The 15,531-nt window shown below is 36.2% G+C and overlaps 1 protein-coding gene across 12 annotated transcripts in view; it reads left to right on the top strand.

Annotated features, from left to right (window-relative positions):
• The window catches only part of cadm1a (cell adhesion molecule 1a), a 462,767-nt gene that overhangs the window by 380,843 nt on the left and 66,393 nt on the right, over nucleotides 1-15,531 (top strand). For all 12 annotated transcript variants that reach the window (XR_015519664.1, XR_015519665.1, NM_001113551.3 and 9 more), the window contains 2 exons: nucleotides 513-609; nucleotides 7,797-7,969. Coding sequence is in view for 10 of the 12 variants with exons in the window: in NM_001113551.3 (NP_001107023.3) it covers nucleotides 513-609; nucleotides 7,797-7,969 (270 nt within the window). In the remaining 2 variants the exon portion in view is untranslated. The remainder of the gene's footprint in view (nucleotides 1-512; nucleotides 610-7,796; nucleotides 7,970-15,531) is intronic.

A 15,531-nucleotide genomic window follows, 5' to 3' on the forward strand; every position in this document is an offset into this window, starting at 1 on the left:
GCAGGAAGTCTAATCCCAGCTGAATTGAAAAAGAACTGAGACTCACCAAGGAGAAGTGCACATTTCATGCTGAATGTAGCAGCTACGGCTGAGAGGCAAGGCTGACGCAAGGTGCAAAAAGCCAGCATGCTACCTGCTGCCAGTCACTGGAGAATAGACCCATTGAGCAGCCAGTCGTTTTAATAGATATGAGAAAGGGCAGTACTTCTGGAGCAGAAAGGTCAATGCTGAGAGCGCAAGAGGAACGCCTTTGAATATGGACATTGGTGATGTCATGGCTTCTGACTGTATACACGACAAACATCAGGGTGTATCGATTATGTTTAAATGACTTGAAAGGTTAATAGAAAAAAAGCATGCGCACATTTGGCATCAAACAATGGTAATGCTGAGGAGTGGAATCAAACGGCTGAGAACAATCCAATAAGCGTTGAACAAAGCCAAGGCTGTTTAAAGTTTCATGCCGCCCGGGGGCACAAAGCGCTGATGTGCTTTACTTTTGTCCTCCGCAGATAAACCTGAGGTGCAGATCGTGGTGGATTTTCCATCGGGCCCCATTAGAGAAGGAGAAAACCTGGAACTGACATGCCTGGCTAAAGGCAAACCTGAGTAAGTTGTTTCTTTTTGTTGTGTGTTCTATCTTTGGTTATATTGCCAACTGTCTTGATCCTGATCGATGCGTATGTGGGCTATCATCCTTAAAAACTAGATTAAAACTAAAAAGCGTTCAATGGAGCTTTGATGAAACTGAAAACTCTATCATCGTTTACCCACCCTTTACTTGTTTCACACCTATTTGACGTTCTTTCTTCTGTAGAACACGAAATATGTTTTGAAGAAAGCTGGAAGTAATTCCCAGCACTGGGTTGCGGCTGGAAAGGCATCCGCTGAGTAATAACATATGCTGGATAAGTTGGCGGTAGGGTTGGGTCGATAGCCGTTATACATAATGATGGTGAGTTGGCATCCCGATCCTCTGCCCCACCCCCGTCGCAAAACCTGGATGGCGTCTCACTATAGTTGTTAAACGTGATATTTAATTAATCTTGTCTCTATCCACTCTGCAAAAAAATGCTTTGCTTTACTTAGACTTTTTTTGTCGTCTTTCTAACACAAATATCTAAAAATGCTTAAATCAAGAAGAATTTTCTAGACAAGCAAAACATATTGTGTTGTTTTCAGTAATAATGAGCCAAAATAAAGTGATTATTTCCTGAAATCAAGCTAAATAATCTGCCAATGGGGTAAGCAAAATAATCCTGTTTCTCCTTTTGACACGTTGGCAGATTATTTTGCTTGTTTTAGTGAAAAACTAACTTAATTTTGGCATATTATTTTTTTAAAACAAGACAATATGTTTTGCTTGTCTAGAAAAGTATACTTGATTTAAGTGTAGATATTTGGACTAGAAACAAGACAAAAAATCAGGTAACGTGTCACAGCAATTTGTAGTTTTAGCGAAAACCTTAGATACTGTTGGTTGGTTCCTTTTGATTGTGTACCTTTTGTACCAAGTTTGTCGCCACTATTATAACAACACAGATCACTCTGCCTATTCATGCCTGCAGAAAAAAAGGGATTGACAGGTAATAATTTGTGTTACTTATCTTTATTTATTTATGATTTGGTTATGGGTAAAACAAAGATCATGCAGGTCAGGTAGTTGAAAGAGTAGACAATTACAAATAATTAATCCATTAGGAATTGATTAATTATTCACAAATAATTAATTTACCGCCGACTATGATGACCATACCATCAATAATAAATTGGTCGACATCGCCCAACCCTAGTTGGCTGATTAATAAACAGACTAACCCAAAAGGAAAATGGTGAAAGCAGATAACCTATCACCATTGACTTGTCTTTGACAATGATTACCGGTTTTCATCTGTCTTCATAAAAGCTTCTGTAGTGTTTAAAAGAATAAAGAAACTCATGAAGGTTTGAAACCACTAAATAGTGAGTAAATTAGCATTTTTAGGTGAACTATCCCTTATACTACAAAACATTTATCCTCCTGATTTGCAGCATTCCAGGACTTTTTATGATATTGCTTAATTTCATTTGAGCCATTTAATCATCCTCCATTTTACTATCGTTGAACAAGCTTTCATTCAATTTTGGCTACACAATGCAATTGAGCTGGATGCAAAATTGGATCATGTGCACATGCAGGACCATATTTTTGGCTTTTTATCACTTATAAACAGTTGATTACTTTATGTGGTATACAACATAGACTTTTAATTGTAATTTAATTGAGCAGAGTTGCTTATTAAAAATGCATTCAGGATTAAGTAATGAATAAAGATGTTAATAATGTAATCCCAATGCAACTGAAACTTTGAGAAGTTTTTTAAATGATTTATCTTGCAAAAAAAAAAAAAAAACAGTAAATTCTAAGTAACAAAATTTCTTTTAGTTTTATTTATTTTTTTATTGAATGTAGTGGAAATTCGAACATTTCTCATGCATGAATGAATCCAAACAATTTCTTCACGTTAGCCTAAAGTGAGTTATCAGTGTTTGTCCAATGTGAGCTTTTCTGTTGTTTTTACATTCAACAAGCCCCATAGCATTCCCAAACTGAAATGCTGCGAGCAGACGAGACGCCACCCGAATTCATTTAATAAAGATGAAAATACAATCAATACAGTGAGCAGAAAATTGGAAGTCATTTTCATTAAAGCTTGGAGAGGGGCTGCAGTCATTACTGTCAGACAGTGCAGGGCTTGGCTTGCCATCCCATTTGTATTCTCCGCCTCACGCCAGGTTCTCTGCAGCCCCTCCGCTGTGTGTTTTTCCCCATGCCTTCCTCTCAATAAGGCACTTTTTCTAGGTCATTTCTCCCTTTCCATATCAGGACCGTCTGCATCTTCATGCCACGCATGTATATTTAACCTCGGATTGAGACTTTTTAGGATTCTCCGCTCGCTGCTCGCCATCAAATGTTGTTTTGCCATCCTCAGAGGCCGAGGATCAACTGTTATTGAACGCAAACCAATCCTTTGTTTCAAAGCTCTGAAGGTTTTTTTTGTTTTGTATTTTTCTCCCCCTCTCTCTCCGCTTTTAAACAGTATAGCAACAAGTTTAAACACTGAAACAAAACCAGAACAACAAGGGAAAGCCTCCTCAGATGCTCTTGGGAAATAACTACACTGCAGCAGTGCCACTGAAACTTGTGAGAGTTTAGAGCCTCTTTTATTTTTCCACAGTGGCTTTAGCTCATTCTGCTCATCACTGTGAAAGTAGAATAGGCTGTTGTGTGCCCAGCTCAGGTGTTTAGAGAACAAAAGGAGATAGCTCGCCGTGCCAGTTAATTGAGGCAGACAAGAGAAAATCACAGCCTTTCTCTTTTTGTTACTTTGCCAAAATGTAGTTCATTTGCCAGTGCCGTAGGCTGCGACATTGCTCCAATATCACAATCTGTGCTACTGACCACGACTGAACTTTTTTTCTGATGGTAGAGCTTCAGAAAACACGCATTCAACTGGGTTTAATTAAGCTTTATTTGTAGACCGCTTTTAAAATGTAGATTGTGTCAAAGCAGATGATGAAAAGAGAATAAAAAGCCACAACAAAATTTCAAATAGTGAAATATTCCAGACATAACTTGTGGCTATCATAATACGATCCATCGTTTGAACCACGTTAGTTATGACATAAAACGCCCATAATGACACTCTAAACAGGGTGGAGTGACTTCTTTGGAGGAAAAAGCCATACATTTTTGTGCAAATTTTGTTTTACACGCACACGCATTTTTAAAAAATACAATATTAGATTTGATAAAAACATGCACTTGTTTTCCATATTAACTGAAATATATGTAAATGGCACATATAGGGCCAAAGTTTCTTTTACAAATGTTATTAAGAATATTCCATATTATTTTCCAAAACATAAAATCCCTTAGCTAACACGTATTCTAATCTCATATATAAACTATACAAATTGTTAGGCTAATGGTTGTAATTTACAGTAGACTCTTTTTTTTAAGAAAAAAAAAACTTTCTTAATAATAATAATTATTATTATTATTATTATTCATTCATTCATTCATTCATTCATTCATTCATTCTTTTATTTTCTTGTCGGCTTAGTCCCTTTTTTAATCTGGGGTTGCCACAGCGGAATGAACCACCAACTTATCCAGCACGTTTTTACGCACCAGATTCTCTTCCAGCCGCAACCCATCTCTGGGAAACATCCACACGCACTCATACACTCTGGACAATTTAACCTACCCAATTCACCTGTACCGCTCTCTTTGGACTTTGGGGGAAATTGGAGCGACCGGAGGAAACCAATGCGAACGCAGGGAGAACATGCAAACTCCACACAGAAAAGCTGACAGACCCAGCCGAGGCTCAACCCTGCAACCCAACGACCTTCTTGCTGTGTATTATTATTATTATTATTATTATTATTATTATTATTATTATTAAGTAGAATGTTGTTTATTGATATTTTAAGTCTACTTTTACAATTTGACACATTCAAGTCACTGCAGAAATGTTCTTACCAACAGGCCCATGTCATATAGTACAGATACATTTCTTAATAAATAACCTACCATAGATTAATAGCATTAACGTTTTCACAAGCTTTGGAGACGTAAGGTAAATTCCACTTTTAAATTATAGGTCACCTATAACTAGGCCCAAACAGAATCTGCGCGCACAGAATTCTACAGTTTTTTTGCCCCCTCATTGAGCCAATTTATTTTTGTAAGTGTGTGTAAATTTATATTTATTCAGTTTTAAGTTAATTTCAGTAATATTATTGTCTAACGTGAAAATGTTTATATAATTTATTTACAATACAGTTTGCAAAGTAATATTCTCTTTCTTTTTACTAGATCTATCATAAAAAAGATTTACTTTGTTTAACAAATAAGTGGATCTAATTGGATTTGCAATGTAAATATTAAATAAAAGTAAAAAATCTATTCTTTTTTATTTTATATATTAAGTTTTTAGTTATGATACTCCCAAAATTATTCTGCATAAATCCGCAGACTTTTAACACAGCCCAGAAATAGCAAAAAATGTCCGCATATTCTATCTGGCCCTAGTCATGAGCCATGGCTGTGTCCAAAATGGCATAAATGTTTTCAAAGTGCACTGCGAAGGGAACGCAATTGTCAATATGAAGAATGCTAAAATGGAACTGTACAAATACTATGTAAGCAAATTAAGATAGATGATTTTAATGTTTTTTTTTTTTTTATGTTCCAAGTTTAAATGTTGGAATGTTTGAAAGGAATAGGGTATAGGGGGATAACTGGGAATAGAACACAACCAGGAACTGTGCTTCTAACTACAGCTCTAGAGGTGTAGTTGGAAACGTACAAGTTTGCCACGTTCATTGGAACGATGGTTTGGGAAAGCCAAAAAAACAAACTATGTTTGTAACGATGTAACTTGTGACCCTAGTTGGCTAATGATGGTTTTTAGAAATGCACCCCAGTATAGTAGGCTGGGATGAAAAGAGTGGTAGAATGCTAATTCTAGTTCAATTAAACAATGTTTCAGTTCAGTTTAGTATAAATGTCACCGCTGAAGTTCAGTTCAGTTTACATTGCAAATATCAACATCGAAACATATATTACAGACAAAAAATCAATAGATTGACTTTCCAGATTCTGCATGAGTGGCAGCGCATGGCTATTTAGTCCATTGGAAAATAAAATTATGGAAATGGCCACATACACACTGCAGCTACATTTGATTGCGAGTTCACCTTTTAGTGCTTATTTAAATTCTGCACACGCAGTTCAGTGATTTGCGGGATTGACAGCCTCATTCAACAAGCAAATTAACTCTTGAATATTGCCACCTGCATTTACAAAAATTCTACACAGAATCATGTATACAGAATCGATCGGAAGAACTCTTTAATGAATTATTAAAATGTGCTTTAGAGATGTCTCTCATTTTGCATGTGGATTAAATAAGTAACATGAAAAGATGTACAAGCTGACTGATTTATGTTGCCAAAGTCTCCTACAAAAAGACAACAAGAATGTGAACAAGCCTGTGTCAAATCCAAATCTTTTAAATTGACAGTACCAAGATATTTTTACCTGTACTTACCTACTTTATTAACTGCATGTTGAGTTTAATTGCATGATATGTTGATTAGTCTAAATGATCATAATTAAACACATTGCATTAGGTTCAGAGGCTACCCACAGTAGAACATTTAAAGCTGTGTTACTATTAAATAAAAATAAAAATAAAAAAAACTCAAAGAAGCATTGCTAAAAGTAGCTATAGAAAGAAATAAAACAAGACTACAACAGTTTTAACATAAACTGTGGGACATAAAAGAAAATAACTTGTCAAACATCAAACATGTCAAACATATTATGGTCATACAATGAAAGTCAATGGTATGCAAACTTGTTCAATATTTAGTGTATGCTCCATAAAAAAAGTCAAACAGGTTTAAACAACACGAGGGTTTATGTTAAATCTTCATTATGGACAATACTCTTAATAAGGGGAGCACTGTGGTTCAGTGGGTAGCCCAATTGCCTTACAGCAAGAAGGTCACTGGTTCAACCCCAGTTTGCATTTCTGTGTGGAGTTTGCATGTTCTCTCCGTGTTTGTGTAGGCTTCCTCCAGGTGCTACGGTTTCCCCCACATGTCCAAAAATATGTGGTATAGGTGAATTGGGTAAGCTAAATTGTCTATAGTGTTTGAGTGTGTATGGATGTTTCTCAGTGATGGGTTGCAGTTGGAAGGGCATCGGCTGCTTAAAACATATGCTGGATAAGTTGGCGGTTCATTCTGCTGTGTCGACCCCAGATTAATAAAGGGACTAGGCCGAAAAGAAAATGAATGAATGAATACTCTTAATAAGCAGTTACAATGACCTAAAATCATATGCTGTCAGGACTAATTGATCATTAATTTGTTACAGTGTATTAATGTGCATGTGATTTGTGGGTTTACTAAACTTTTTCAAATCATGCAATGTATTGACAGTTTGTACAAAATAGGGTGTACTTAATTATGCTTAGCACTGTACATAGGTCTGAGGACTGGTGCATTAATTGTGTGAATAATTTTAATGCGTTCTTTTGAATAATAATTAAATAAACTGTAACACCAATTCTCTCTAGTGGCTTATTACTTACTTATTATTAAGATATTGGCTGTTTATTTCTAATGCATAATCTTTTTCAAAAATGTTCCCAAAACCTGCTACCTTAATGATGATTAATAAGCAGCAAATTGGGAATTAATTGGGGCAAAAGTCTCCTTTACAACAGCCACAAAGAACAATGTATTTATATTTTAGAAAACAGTTTAAGTTTTTTATTTTTTATGACTTACCCAATAATCATACAATTACAGAAATGTTTTTATGGAAGGACATTTAAATGTTTCATGCTGAAATTACTAGTACATTTCACAAATAATTACAGAGAAGCAAACCAGATATTTAATCAAACATGAAATTAAAAAGTCTAAAAAGAGTTTTTTAAATATAAATCGACTGTTTATATAAAAACAGCATATGCACCAGCTTAACCTCTACCTAGATCTTTGAAATAGTGAGGAGATCTTCTGTTTAGCAGTGTGTAAAGTATGGTATCCATATGTCTTACTTTGCTCTCAGGTTTATATACACCTTAAGATTTACCTGCCATAAAACGTCTCATAAAACTTTACATGCTGGTCAAACAAGCTCTTTACTTTAGCGAGAGGCCAGGAAAGGCTTGATGGCTCGACTAAACAGCACTAAAGCAAAACCGTTTGTCCTCTGTGTCTCCATGCAGGCCTCAGCAGGTGAACTGGGTAAGGGTGGACGATGATGTGCCATCTCACGCTGTTATCACTGGTTCAGATCTCTTCATCGAGAATCTCAACAAGTCCTACAATGGCACTTACCGATGCGTGGCGTCCAACCCTTTGGGTGAAGCGTATGATGACTACATCCTCTTTGTACGCGGTAAGTTCAAAGTGAGCGAGGAGTTCAGTGCATTCGACCTCTTCTTCTTCTTTCACCCACTTCACCGCTCCATCTGAGTCATGGGTCAATAACATTGATCTCGATGACATTTCCTTTCCTTCAGGACATGTTCTAATCTGACCATTTTCCTCTTGGAATTTACTTCTGATATCTTTTGCTGCACTAAGCCTGTGGTGAAATTGCTGTCCGAGTGCAACAATGGTACTCAGAGCTATTTTGAAAAGGATTTGGGCTACAACGAGGATCTTAAGTGAACAGATATATAGTTTATCAGTAGCAAGGGAGGCAAACCTTGACTAATTCACATTCACTCTAAGTCATTTTATCAAACCATACTGTGAAAGAGATTTATAGTAGCCAAACTTCTTCTTTTTTTTGGTTGCTGCGTGTGGGAACATTGCATGTTGTCGGTGGGTCGCCACAGAAACTTGGCTTCACCCGGGTTGTGCGTGTTCCAAAAACTTGCCCCAGCACGAAGTGCAAATGCGCCAGTAATTGCGACAGGCTTTTCACACGTTTCTCCCATGAGCAGCTTGGCAGTCGTTCCACTAGAAATTCATGACAGTTGAACCAACAGAATAGAAGAGAGAGTGACACAGCCACGTATGGCGCTGCGAGAGCTCAAATCCCTCCCCTATTAAAAACAGTGTTGAATATAACACACTCCATCATGACTCTGTCTGAGGCTGCTTTTAAGGCGAGACACTGCAGGCAAAATCACTGGGTTTTTCATGCCCAATGATTTTGAGCTTTATGGATTTTCATGAAGTGTTTCTTCATATCTAATGGAAAGAAAATATCCATAATACACTTTTAAGTGTTGCTTTTTTCACACTTTAGCATTTTGTGTCTGTATTATGGTACATATTTGTAAAAGCATTTTTATTTTCAAAATAACCATAAATCTCCTCTTCTGCAGCACACACTTACACTTTTATTCATATCTTCATTCCAACGATTCTCAGAGGTATTTTACCTGATATTTACAACGTTTATTCAACACAAATAAAATAAAACAAATTACATTACTTTCTGGCAGTTCACTGTATATTGTGAATTATGAAGTGAGGAACAGTTATACAAAATCCTCTCTGTAAAATCCTTTGACTCCAAAACATATTTTTGAAAATTTGAGACATTAAACCTGACTTGATGCAATGTTCAGATGTTAAAATAATATACTAATTATCACTTATTTGCTTATATAATGACTCATTTGCATATTTAAGCCTGACTATTTAGAAAATGAATTAAAAAAAGAATAAAATATGCCATGAACTGGGAAGTATATGAAAAAAGCTATTAGTAAATTTTAGCCTTCTATCTTCTCCTAAATCTACAACAGTCACCATTGAATTTTATTTAATTTAATTTGTTTTATTTTATTTTTACACACTATCATAACTGTCTGTTGCTTTTTTGATGTATAAACAGTTCAACTATCTGACATAATAAGACAAGGCTGTTGTCATGATTCGTGCATGTTTAGATGTTGCCTATACTGTAGGTGGATTCGACTCCATGCATGCTGGTTAGAAATTGTGTCTGACCTTGCGCCGACACCATGTGACTGTCACATGTGGCATCAAAGTACAGCAATAGTACAGCTGGTGCAGCATTAGAAAAGTAAATGCAGGAGTTGCGATGATGACACCGATATTACACGATTGGCTAGACTTGCTGCATGACAACAACCCATTTGCATTTTGGGTTTATTATTGGTCAACTTCCTTCTCACAAATTTTAAAACAAACTGTTAACTTTTATGCCATCTCTATCTTGTATATAGCATGTTTATTAAAAGACTACAAATATTTCACTGCAGTAATCATCTTTTGTTAAATTATTTGCTTATAAATATAGTTTGCAGAGGGGTTTTTTTCAACCTTTTTATACAGATTATTTACTGCATTCAGCTTCATTAACGATTTAAATTATACATTTTAGTAAAAAACCTAAATATTGTAATAAAATAATTATCATCATTGATCCTGCCACTTCATAAAGATTTCTTAATAAATTAAGTTAAATGCTATTTTATTGAATAATTATAACATTCCGCTTTGGCCACCCCAGATTAATAAAGGGACTAAGCCGAAAAGAAAATGAATGAATAAATGAATGAATGAATGATGATGATGGTGACGCCATTTCAATTGGTCAACATGGCTGCGGCAACTTTGAGCCCCAAAGTGTCCGGCTTGATGACCCCACTACAACTCCTCCCCCACCTGCGCTCGGCTAATCTTGTTGATCACTGGCTGCAGTCGAGTTCTACAAGTTGAACACACCAATTGTGTATTTGTTGTGTCATGTTATTTCCCATGTTCCATGCGCTTCTGTTTATGTCATGTGATTCCTTTGGTCTTTTTTGGTCTATTTTCCCGCCGTTTGTTAGTTCCACCTGTGTCACACCCCTTTATGTATTCAGTTCAATCATGTCCTGTGTATTTATACCCCTGAGTTTATTTAGTTCTTTGTCCGTTAATTTATTGTCACCATCTCTTTGTCATGCGTACGTTTTGATGTTCCAGTGCCTGGAGTGTTTTTGTAAATAAATATGCGATTTTGATAATTCCTGAGATCTGTGCATTTATAAGTGAGCCTACCATGACAGCTGTCACCATTTAATCATGCATATTTTAATATTACCTGATTTTATTTGTCTGCTTATATATATATATATATATATGCACAATTCAGCTTGCAAATTGGAATTGCTAATGCAGAAATAGCACAAGCCATTCACCATTTAATCTTAAATAGAGTGACAACAAAATAGATTCAACAAACACATACATGTGCACTCATAAAGACAGCCGCTGGTGACATCTGGATGCTCTATAGTCTTATAATTATTCTTCCTCAAATTAATAGGATGACATCTGTGTATTACAAACACAGTGGCCCTGACACATTCAGCAAGGCCCACAGCGCCTCACGCGTGCTTCATTCTTCAATTAAACGCTCTGCTTTTCAGAGATGTTAAAGGGAGGGCAAAATGAGCGTTTAGCAAGCTGTCTCAATAAGGACATGTTTTCATACTGCCGGCATATGTAATGTATGGCATGTTGGAAGGTTAATTGTGAAGCTATTCATGCGTGGCCTTGTGCAAGCACTTTAAAGGGTTGTTAACACTTTCAGGACTATATAATAATAATAAATTTGAAGAATTACAGTTGGCAATTTGTCAAGTGGTGAAAAGGCGTCACACAACAACATCGCGCTGACATGTTTCTGTCATTCTTATCCATGATAAATTGTGATTGGCAGCCAGTGATCATCATTAGTGTTTGTTTAAGAGAAGCACTGATGCGAAAAGATTTTAAGCATCATGGGATTAGATAAATATTGAGTTAGACAGTGCTTGTGCATGATTGATTGATGCATTCATTCATTCATTAGCATAACCTTAATTATTTTTTCAAGACTTTTAATTATTCAGTTATCAAAGCCACGTGCATTTTGTTTTAATTTAATTAATCAAAGAATCAAACATGTAGAAACTTTTTAAATTTACAAAACTAAAGTTAACAATACATGATCATGTGTTTTTTGTTTTGCTCTTTAGCAAAACAGCACTCTTTTAACGCATAAAATACCATAATATGTATAATAAACATGTTAAATGAGCATTCTTGTTTATCTGTAAAACAATACTAAAGTCCGATCTTCTGCTCTGAAAATGTGAGTTACGTGCCGAAACGCTGTCTTTGTTTTGGTTCTTTTAACCCATCCACTGCCAGATTAACCAATTATATTTCAGCACCTCGGGTTGCCTTGTTGGAAAACCACGTATTTCATTAGTTCAGTCAGAATGGCTCCCAAAGCATGTGCCAATGACCGAAATGCGACCTCTGGTGGACAGTAGCAGACTCCAAAATTAGACACAGATTCAGAGTTCCACATGAGGTTATTAAATAGCAAATAATATAAATAATACGAGCGTAAACATTAGGTGAGCTGGTTACGTTGTAGCCCCGTGTCCTAACAGCACGCAGTAATAAGCAATTTGGCCTTTTGCAGCAGTTGAAACATGACAGAACATTTAAAAACAGCCATTTAGAAGCACAGAATATGCTCGAAATGGTCAGGTTTATAATCCAATTAATACATATTAAACATCTTTAACATTATTAAATGTACATGCTGAATCACTAATATTGGTATATATTACTTGATATGTAGTCACAGTTCTAAAGTTCAATTTCAAACGGTTTATTTTATTTTCAAGATCTGAGGTGAACTATCTTCTGCTGCTTTCAGTAGTATGACAATAAATGTCATGTGAAATAGCACTCAAACTCACATTGCTGGCATTTAACACTGAATAAACCACATGAGTCATACTCGAGGTGGTCATGTCATCAAGTTTTCTCTTGTTCAGCTGCAAGAAATATAAGTCGTTTCTAAAATATAAATTCAAGGTGTTGTTTAAAGCAAAAATTAATTTTAATATGAAATTATTCTTTCTATCGTTTGCCGTTCCTTTTATTTAGAACACGACTTAAATCAGCCTTAAATCAGCAATAGTCAGGCATGCTCTGGTTTTTCCTTAAAACCATTCTGGCAAATCTGCGTGCGTTTTGAGCTAGAAATGCAATACCTAGTTCAACCACTGGGTGTAAAACCTTTATACTGCACCTTTAATTGTATTACTCATCAAAGACTTTTTAAATCAAAATTTACTTTAGTTTTTTTGAAAACTGCGAATGTACATTTATGTATTTATTTACTTTTTATTAGCAAAATCATGTGACTAATTTGTTTAATTTTATGTTTTTATTTAAACATGAATTGATTCATTACAAATTGAAAAATGAATGTAAAATTCTATTTTGTACAAATATTTATATTTATTTTTTTATTTAGTTTCTAAAAGACTTCAACTTAAAGTGTTAAACAATTCGAATGTTCGACTGGCCATGACTAGGGCCAGACAGAATCATCTCTTTTTGCACATAATTGTGTTTAAAAAGAAACCATTAGATTCCTGCAGAGTTGAAAATAAAACAAATAAAATTAAAAGAAATAACCTTTTTTAACTATGTTTACAATGCGAATCCAATTAAATCCACTTGTTTAGCAAACAATGGTACAATAGCTCGCTTTCATATAATACATCCACTAAACAGAAACTATTACGTTACAAACAGAATTGTACAAGGAAATAAATAGATAGAATGATGGGCTCAAAAATCTGCAGAAATCAGTGTATTTCTGTGGGCGCAGATTCCGTGTGGGCCCTGGCCATGACTCTTGCGTTCCACATTGTCTGCTTTATGAATGGACCAAAAAGCATTGAGCGCATTAGGAGTCGACATCAGCTTCTTCGTTTCTGGTAGCAGAGAATCCTGGCCCCTCGATAGACAGCCAGAACAGATGTACTGCAGAGGCAATTTTTCTCTAATGCGTTTGTTCCCCAACAGTTGTGAAGCTAAGTGATGGAGAACACTTGGAGGGTGGCTGGCACTAAACTGTTTATGGGGAAAAAATACATTCCCGGAGACACTTTTCCAGGGCCCCCATCCCAGCATGGCCCTGCGGGGGAATGAGATCTAACACACCAGCCTGTAACAAGTTTACAGAGCGCCTCTAACCTAATAAAGACTACCTTTGCCTTCGCAGCCCTGGCCTTTAATATTGCGCAGTCCTCCTCTGGCTGTCAGCCTCTCTCACGTTTCTTCTCCGTAACAATTCCTCCATGTTTAGAGGGCTTTCCTTTGGTATCTCAGAGCCGGCCCGTAGAAATCGATCATGGCAATACACTTCCTTAACTGCGCTGAGAGTGCCAGACTGAACCCAAAGGCAAACACCATTTTCTTCAATACGGGGGTCAACAGTCAGTATGTCGAATTCAAATAGTTATCAGGCCTGAAAAGTACTTTTTTATTATTATTATTCCATGAGATGAAATATTTTGGACAAGATTTACTAAATAGGGCAATTAAGAGTGGAATGTCAAAAAAACACCTATAGGGGTGGGCATTTCTGCTGACAATGTCCAAAAATAAAAACAGAAAAAATGAAATAACACATTCAGAATGATCAATGCAATTTACCATATGTAGAACAAAGTAGAAAAGGGTCACAAACAAGCTGAGCGAATCATATTATTTTGGAATAGCATTGTCTTCTGCGAATATAAAAACATTGTGCATTTGTCATCTTTTCTTGACTATAGAAGTAAGAGTACACATTTCTTTTTTTCAGGTGTCAAGTAAATAAGTAAGTAATGTGTATTTAATTAGATAAATCAAAGCGCCATACACCTTATTCGCGTCACAATCATTAGAGAGGGGTCTCTCAACTCCACCACCAGTGTGCAATATACACTTGGATTATGTGACTGCAGTCACAGGACAATGGAGCCAATGCACTCACCACACACCAGCTATTGGTGGAGTGCAGAGACAGCGATAGAGCCAATTCAGTGGATGGGGATGATTTGAAGGAGATGATCAGTTAGGGCCAATGTAGGGAATTTGACCAGGACACTGGGATTACACCTCTACTCTTTACAAGAAGTGCCATGGGATTTTTGATGACCTCAGTGAGTCAGTACCTTAACATTTCATCTGAAAGATAACACTCACTGACAGTATAATGTCCGCTTTACTATACTGGACATTAGGACTCACACAGACCGCAGGTTGAATGCGCCCAGTTGCCCTCACTAACACCACTCCCAACAGCAACCTAGTTTTTTTTATTTAAGCTGCAGTCTATTAGATTGTGAAATATTACGAAAATGAACCTTTATATGAATTTGTATGATCTCATTTGTACATTTTAGTACAATTTGCTCATCCAGCCAATAAGAGTTGGGTTTAGAGGTGGCGCACTGGACTCCTAGCTGATCCTTTGGTATCAGAAGTGGCAAATATGAAAGGCAAAAGCTTCTAGATTAAGCTTATTTTACCAAAACAAAATATGATTATGCCTTGATTTGTATTATTTAATTAGGACAGGAAGGTCTGACTTTGCTTCGACAAAGTCTTATCAATTAACAGAAATAATGTACAGCATAGAATATAAAGTCATGGTGGAAAATTAATTAATACTGTGCATGACTCCCATGAGATTGGACGTCTTCATCCATACATCTCTACGATGACTCAAATAACTTAATAATAATTTCATCTGGAATGGCAAAGAAAGCGTTCTTGCAGGACTCACAGAGTTCATTGAGATTCTTTGGGTTCATCTTTAATGCCTCCTCCTTCATCTTACCTCAGACATGCTCAATAATGTTTATGTCTGGTGACTGGGCTGGCCAATACTGTAGCACTTTAACCTTCTTTGCTTTCAGGAACTTTGATTTAGAGGGTGAAGTATGAGAAAAAGTGTTATCCTGCTGAAAAAATAGCACTCTACTGTGGTTTTTAATGTAAAGGGCAGCACAAATGTCTTGATACCTCAGGCTGTTGATGTTGCCATCCACTCTGCAGATCTCTCGCACACCCTCATACTGAATGTAACCCCAAACCATGATTTTTTTCATCACCAAACTTGACAAATTGGGATTGATGATTGGGATT

Source organism: Danio rerio, chromosome 21 (assembly GCF_052040795.2).
Source record: "Danio rerio strain M-AB ecotype USA chromosome 21, GRCz13ab, whole genome shotgun sequence".
Classification (NCBI taxonomy): Eukaryota; Metazoa; Chordata; class Actinopteri; order Cypriniformes; family Danionidae; genus Danio; species Danio rerio.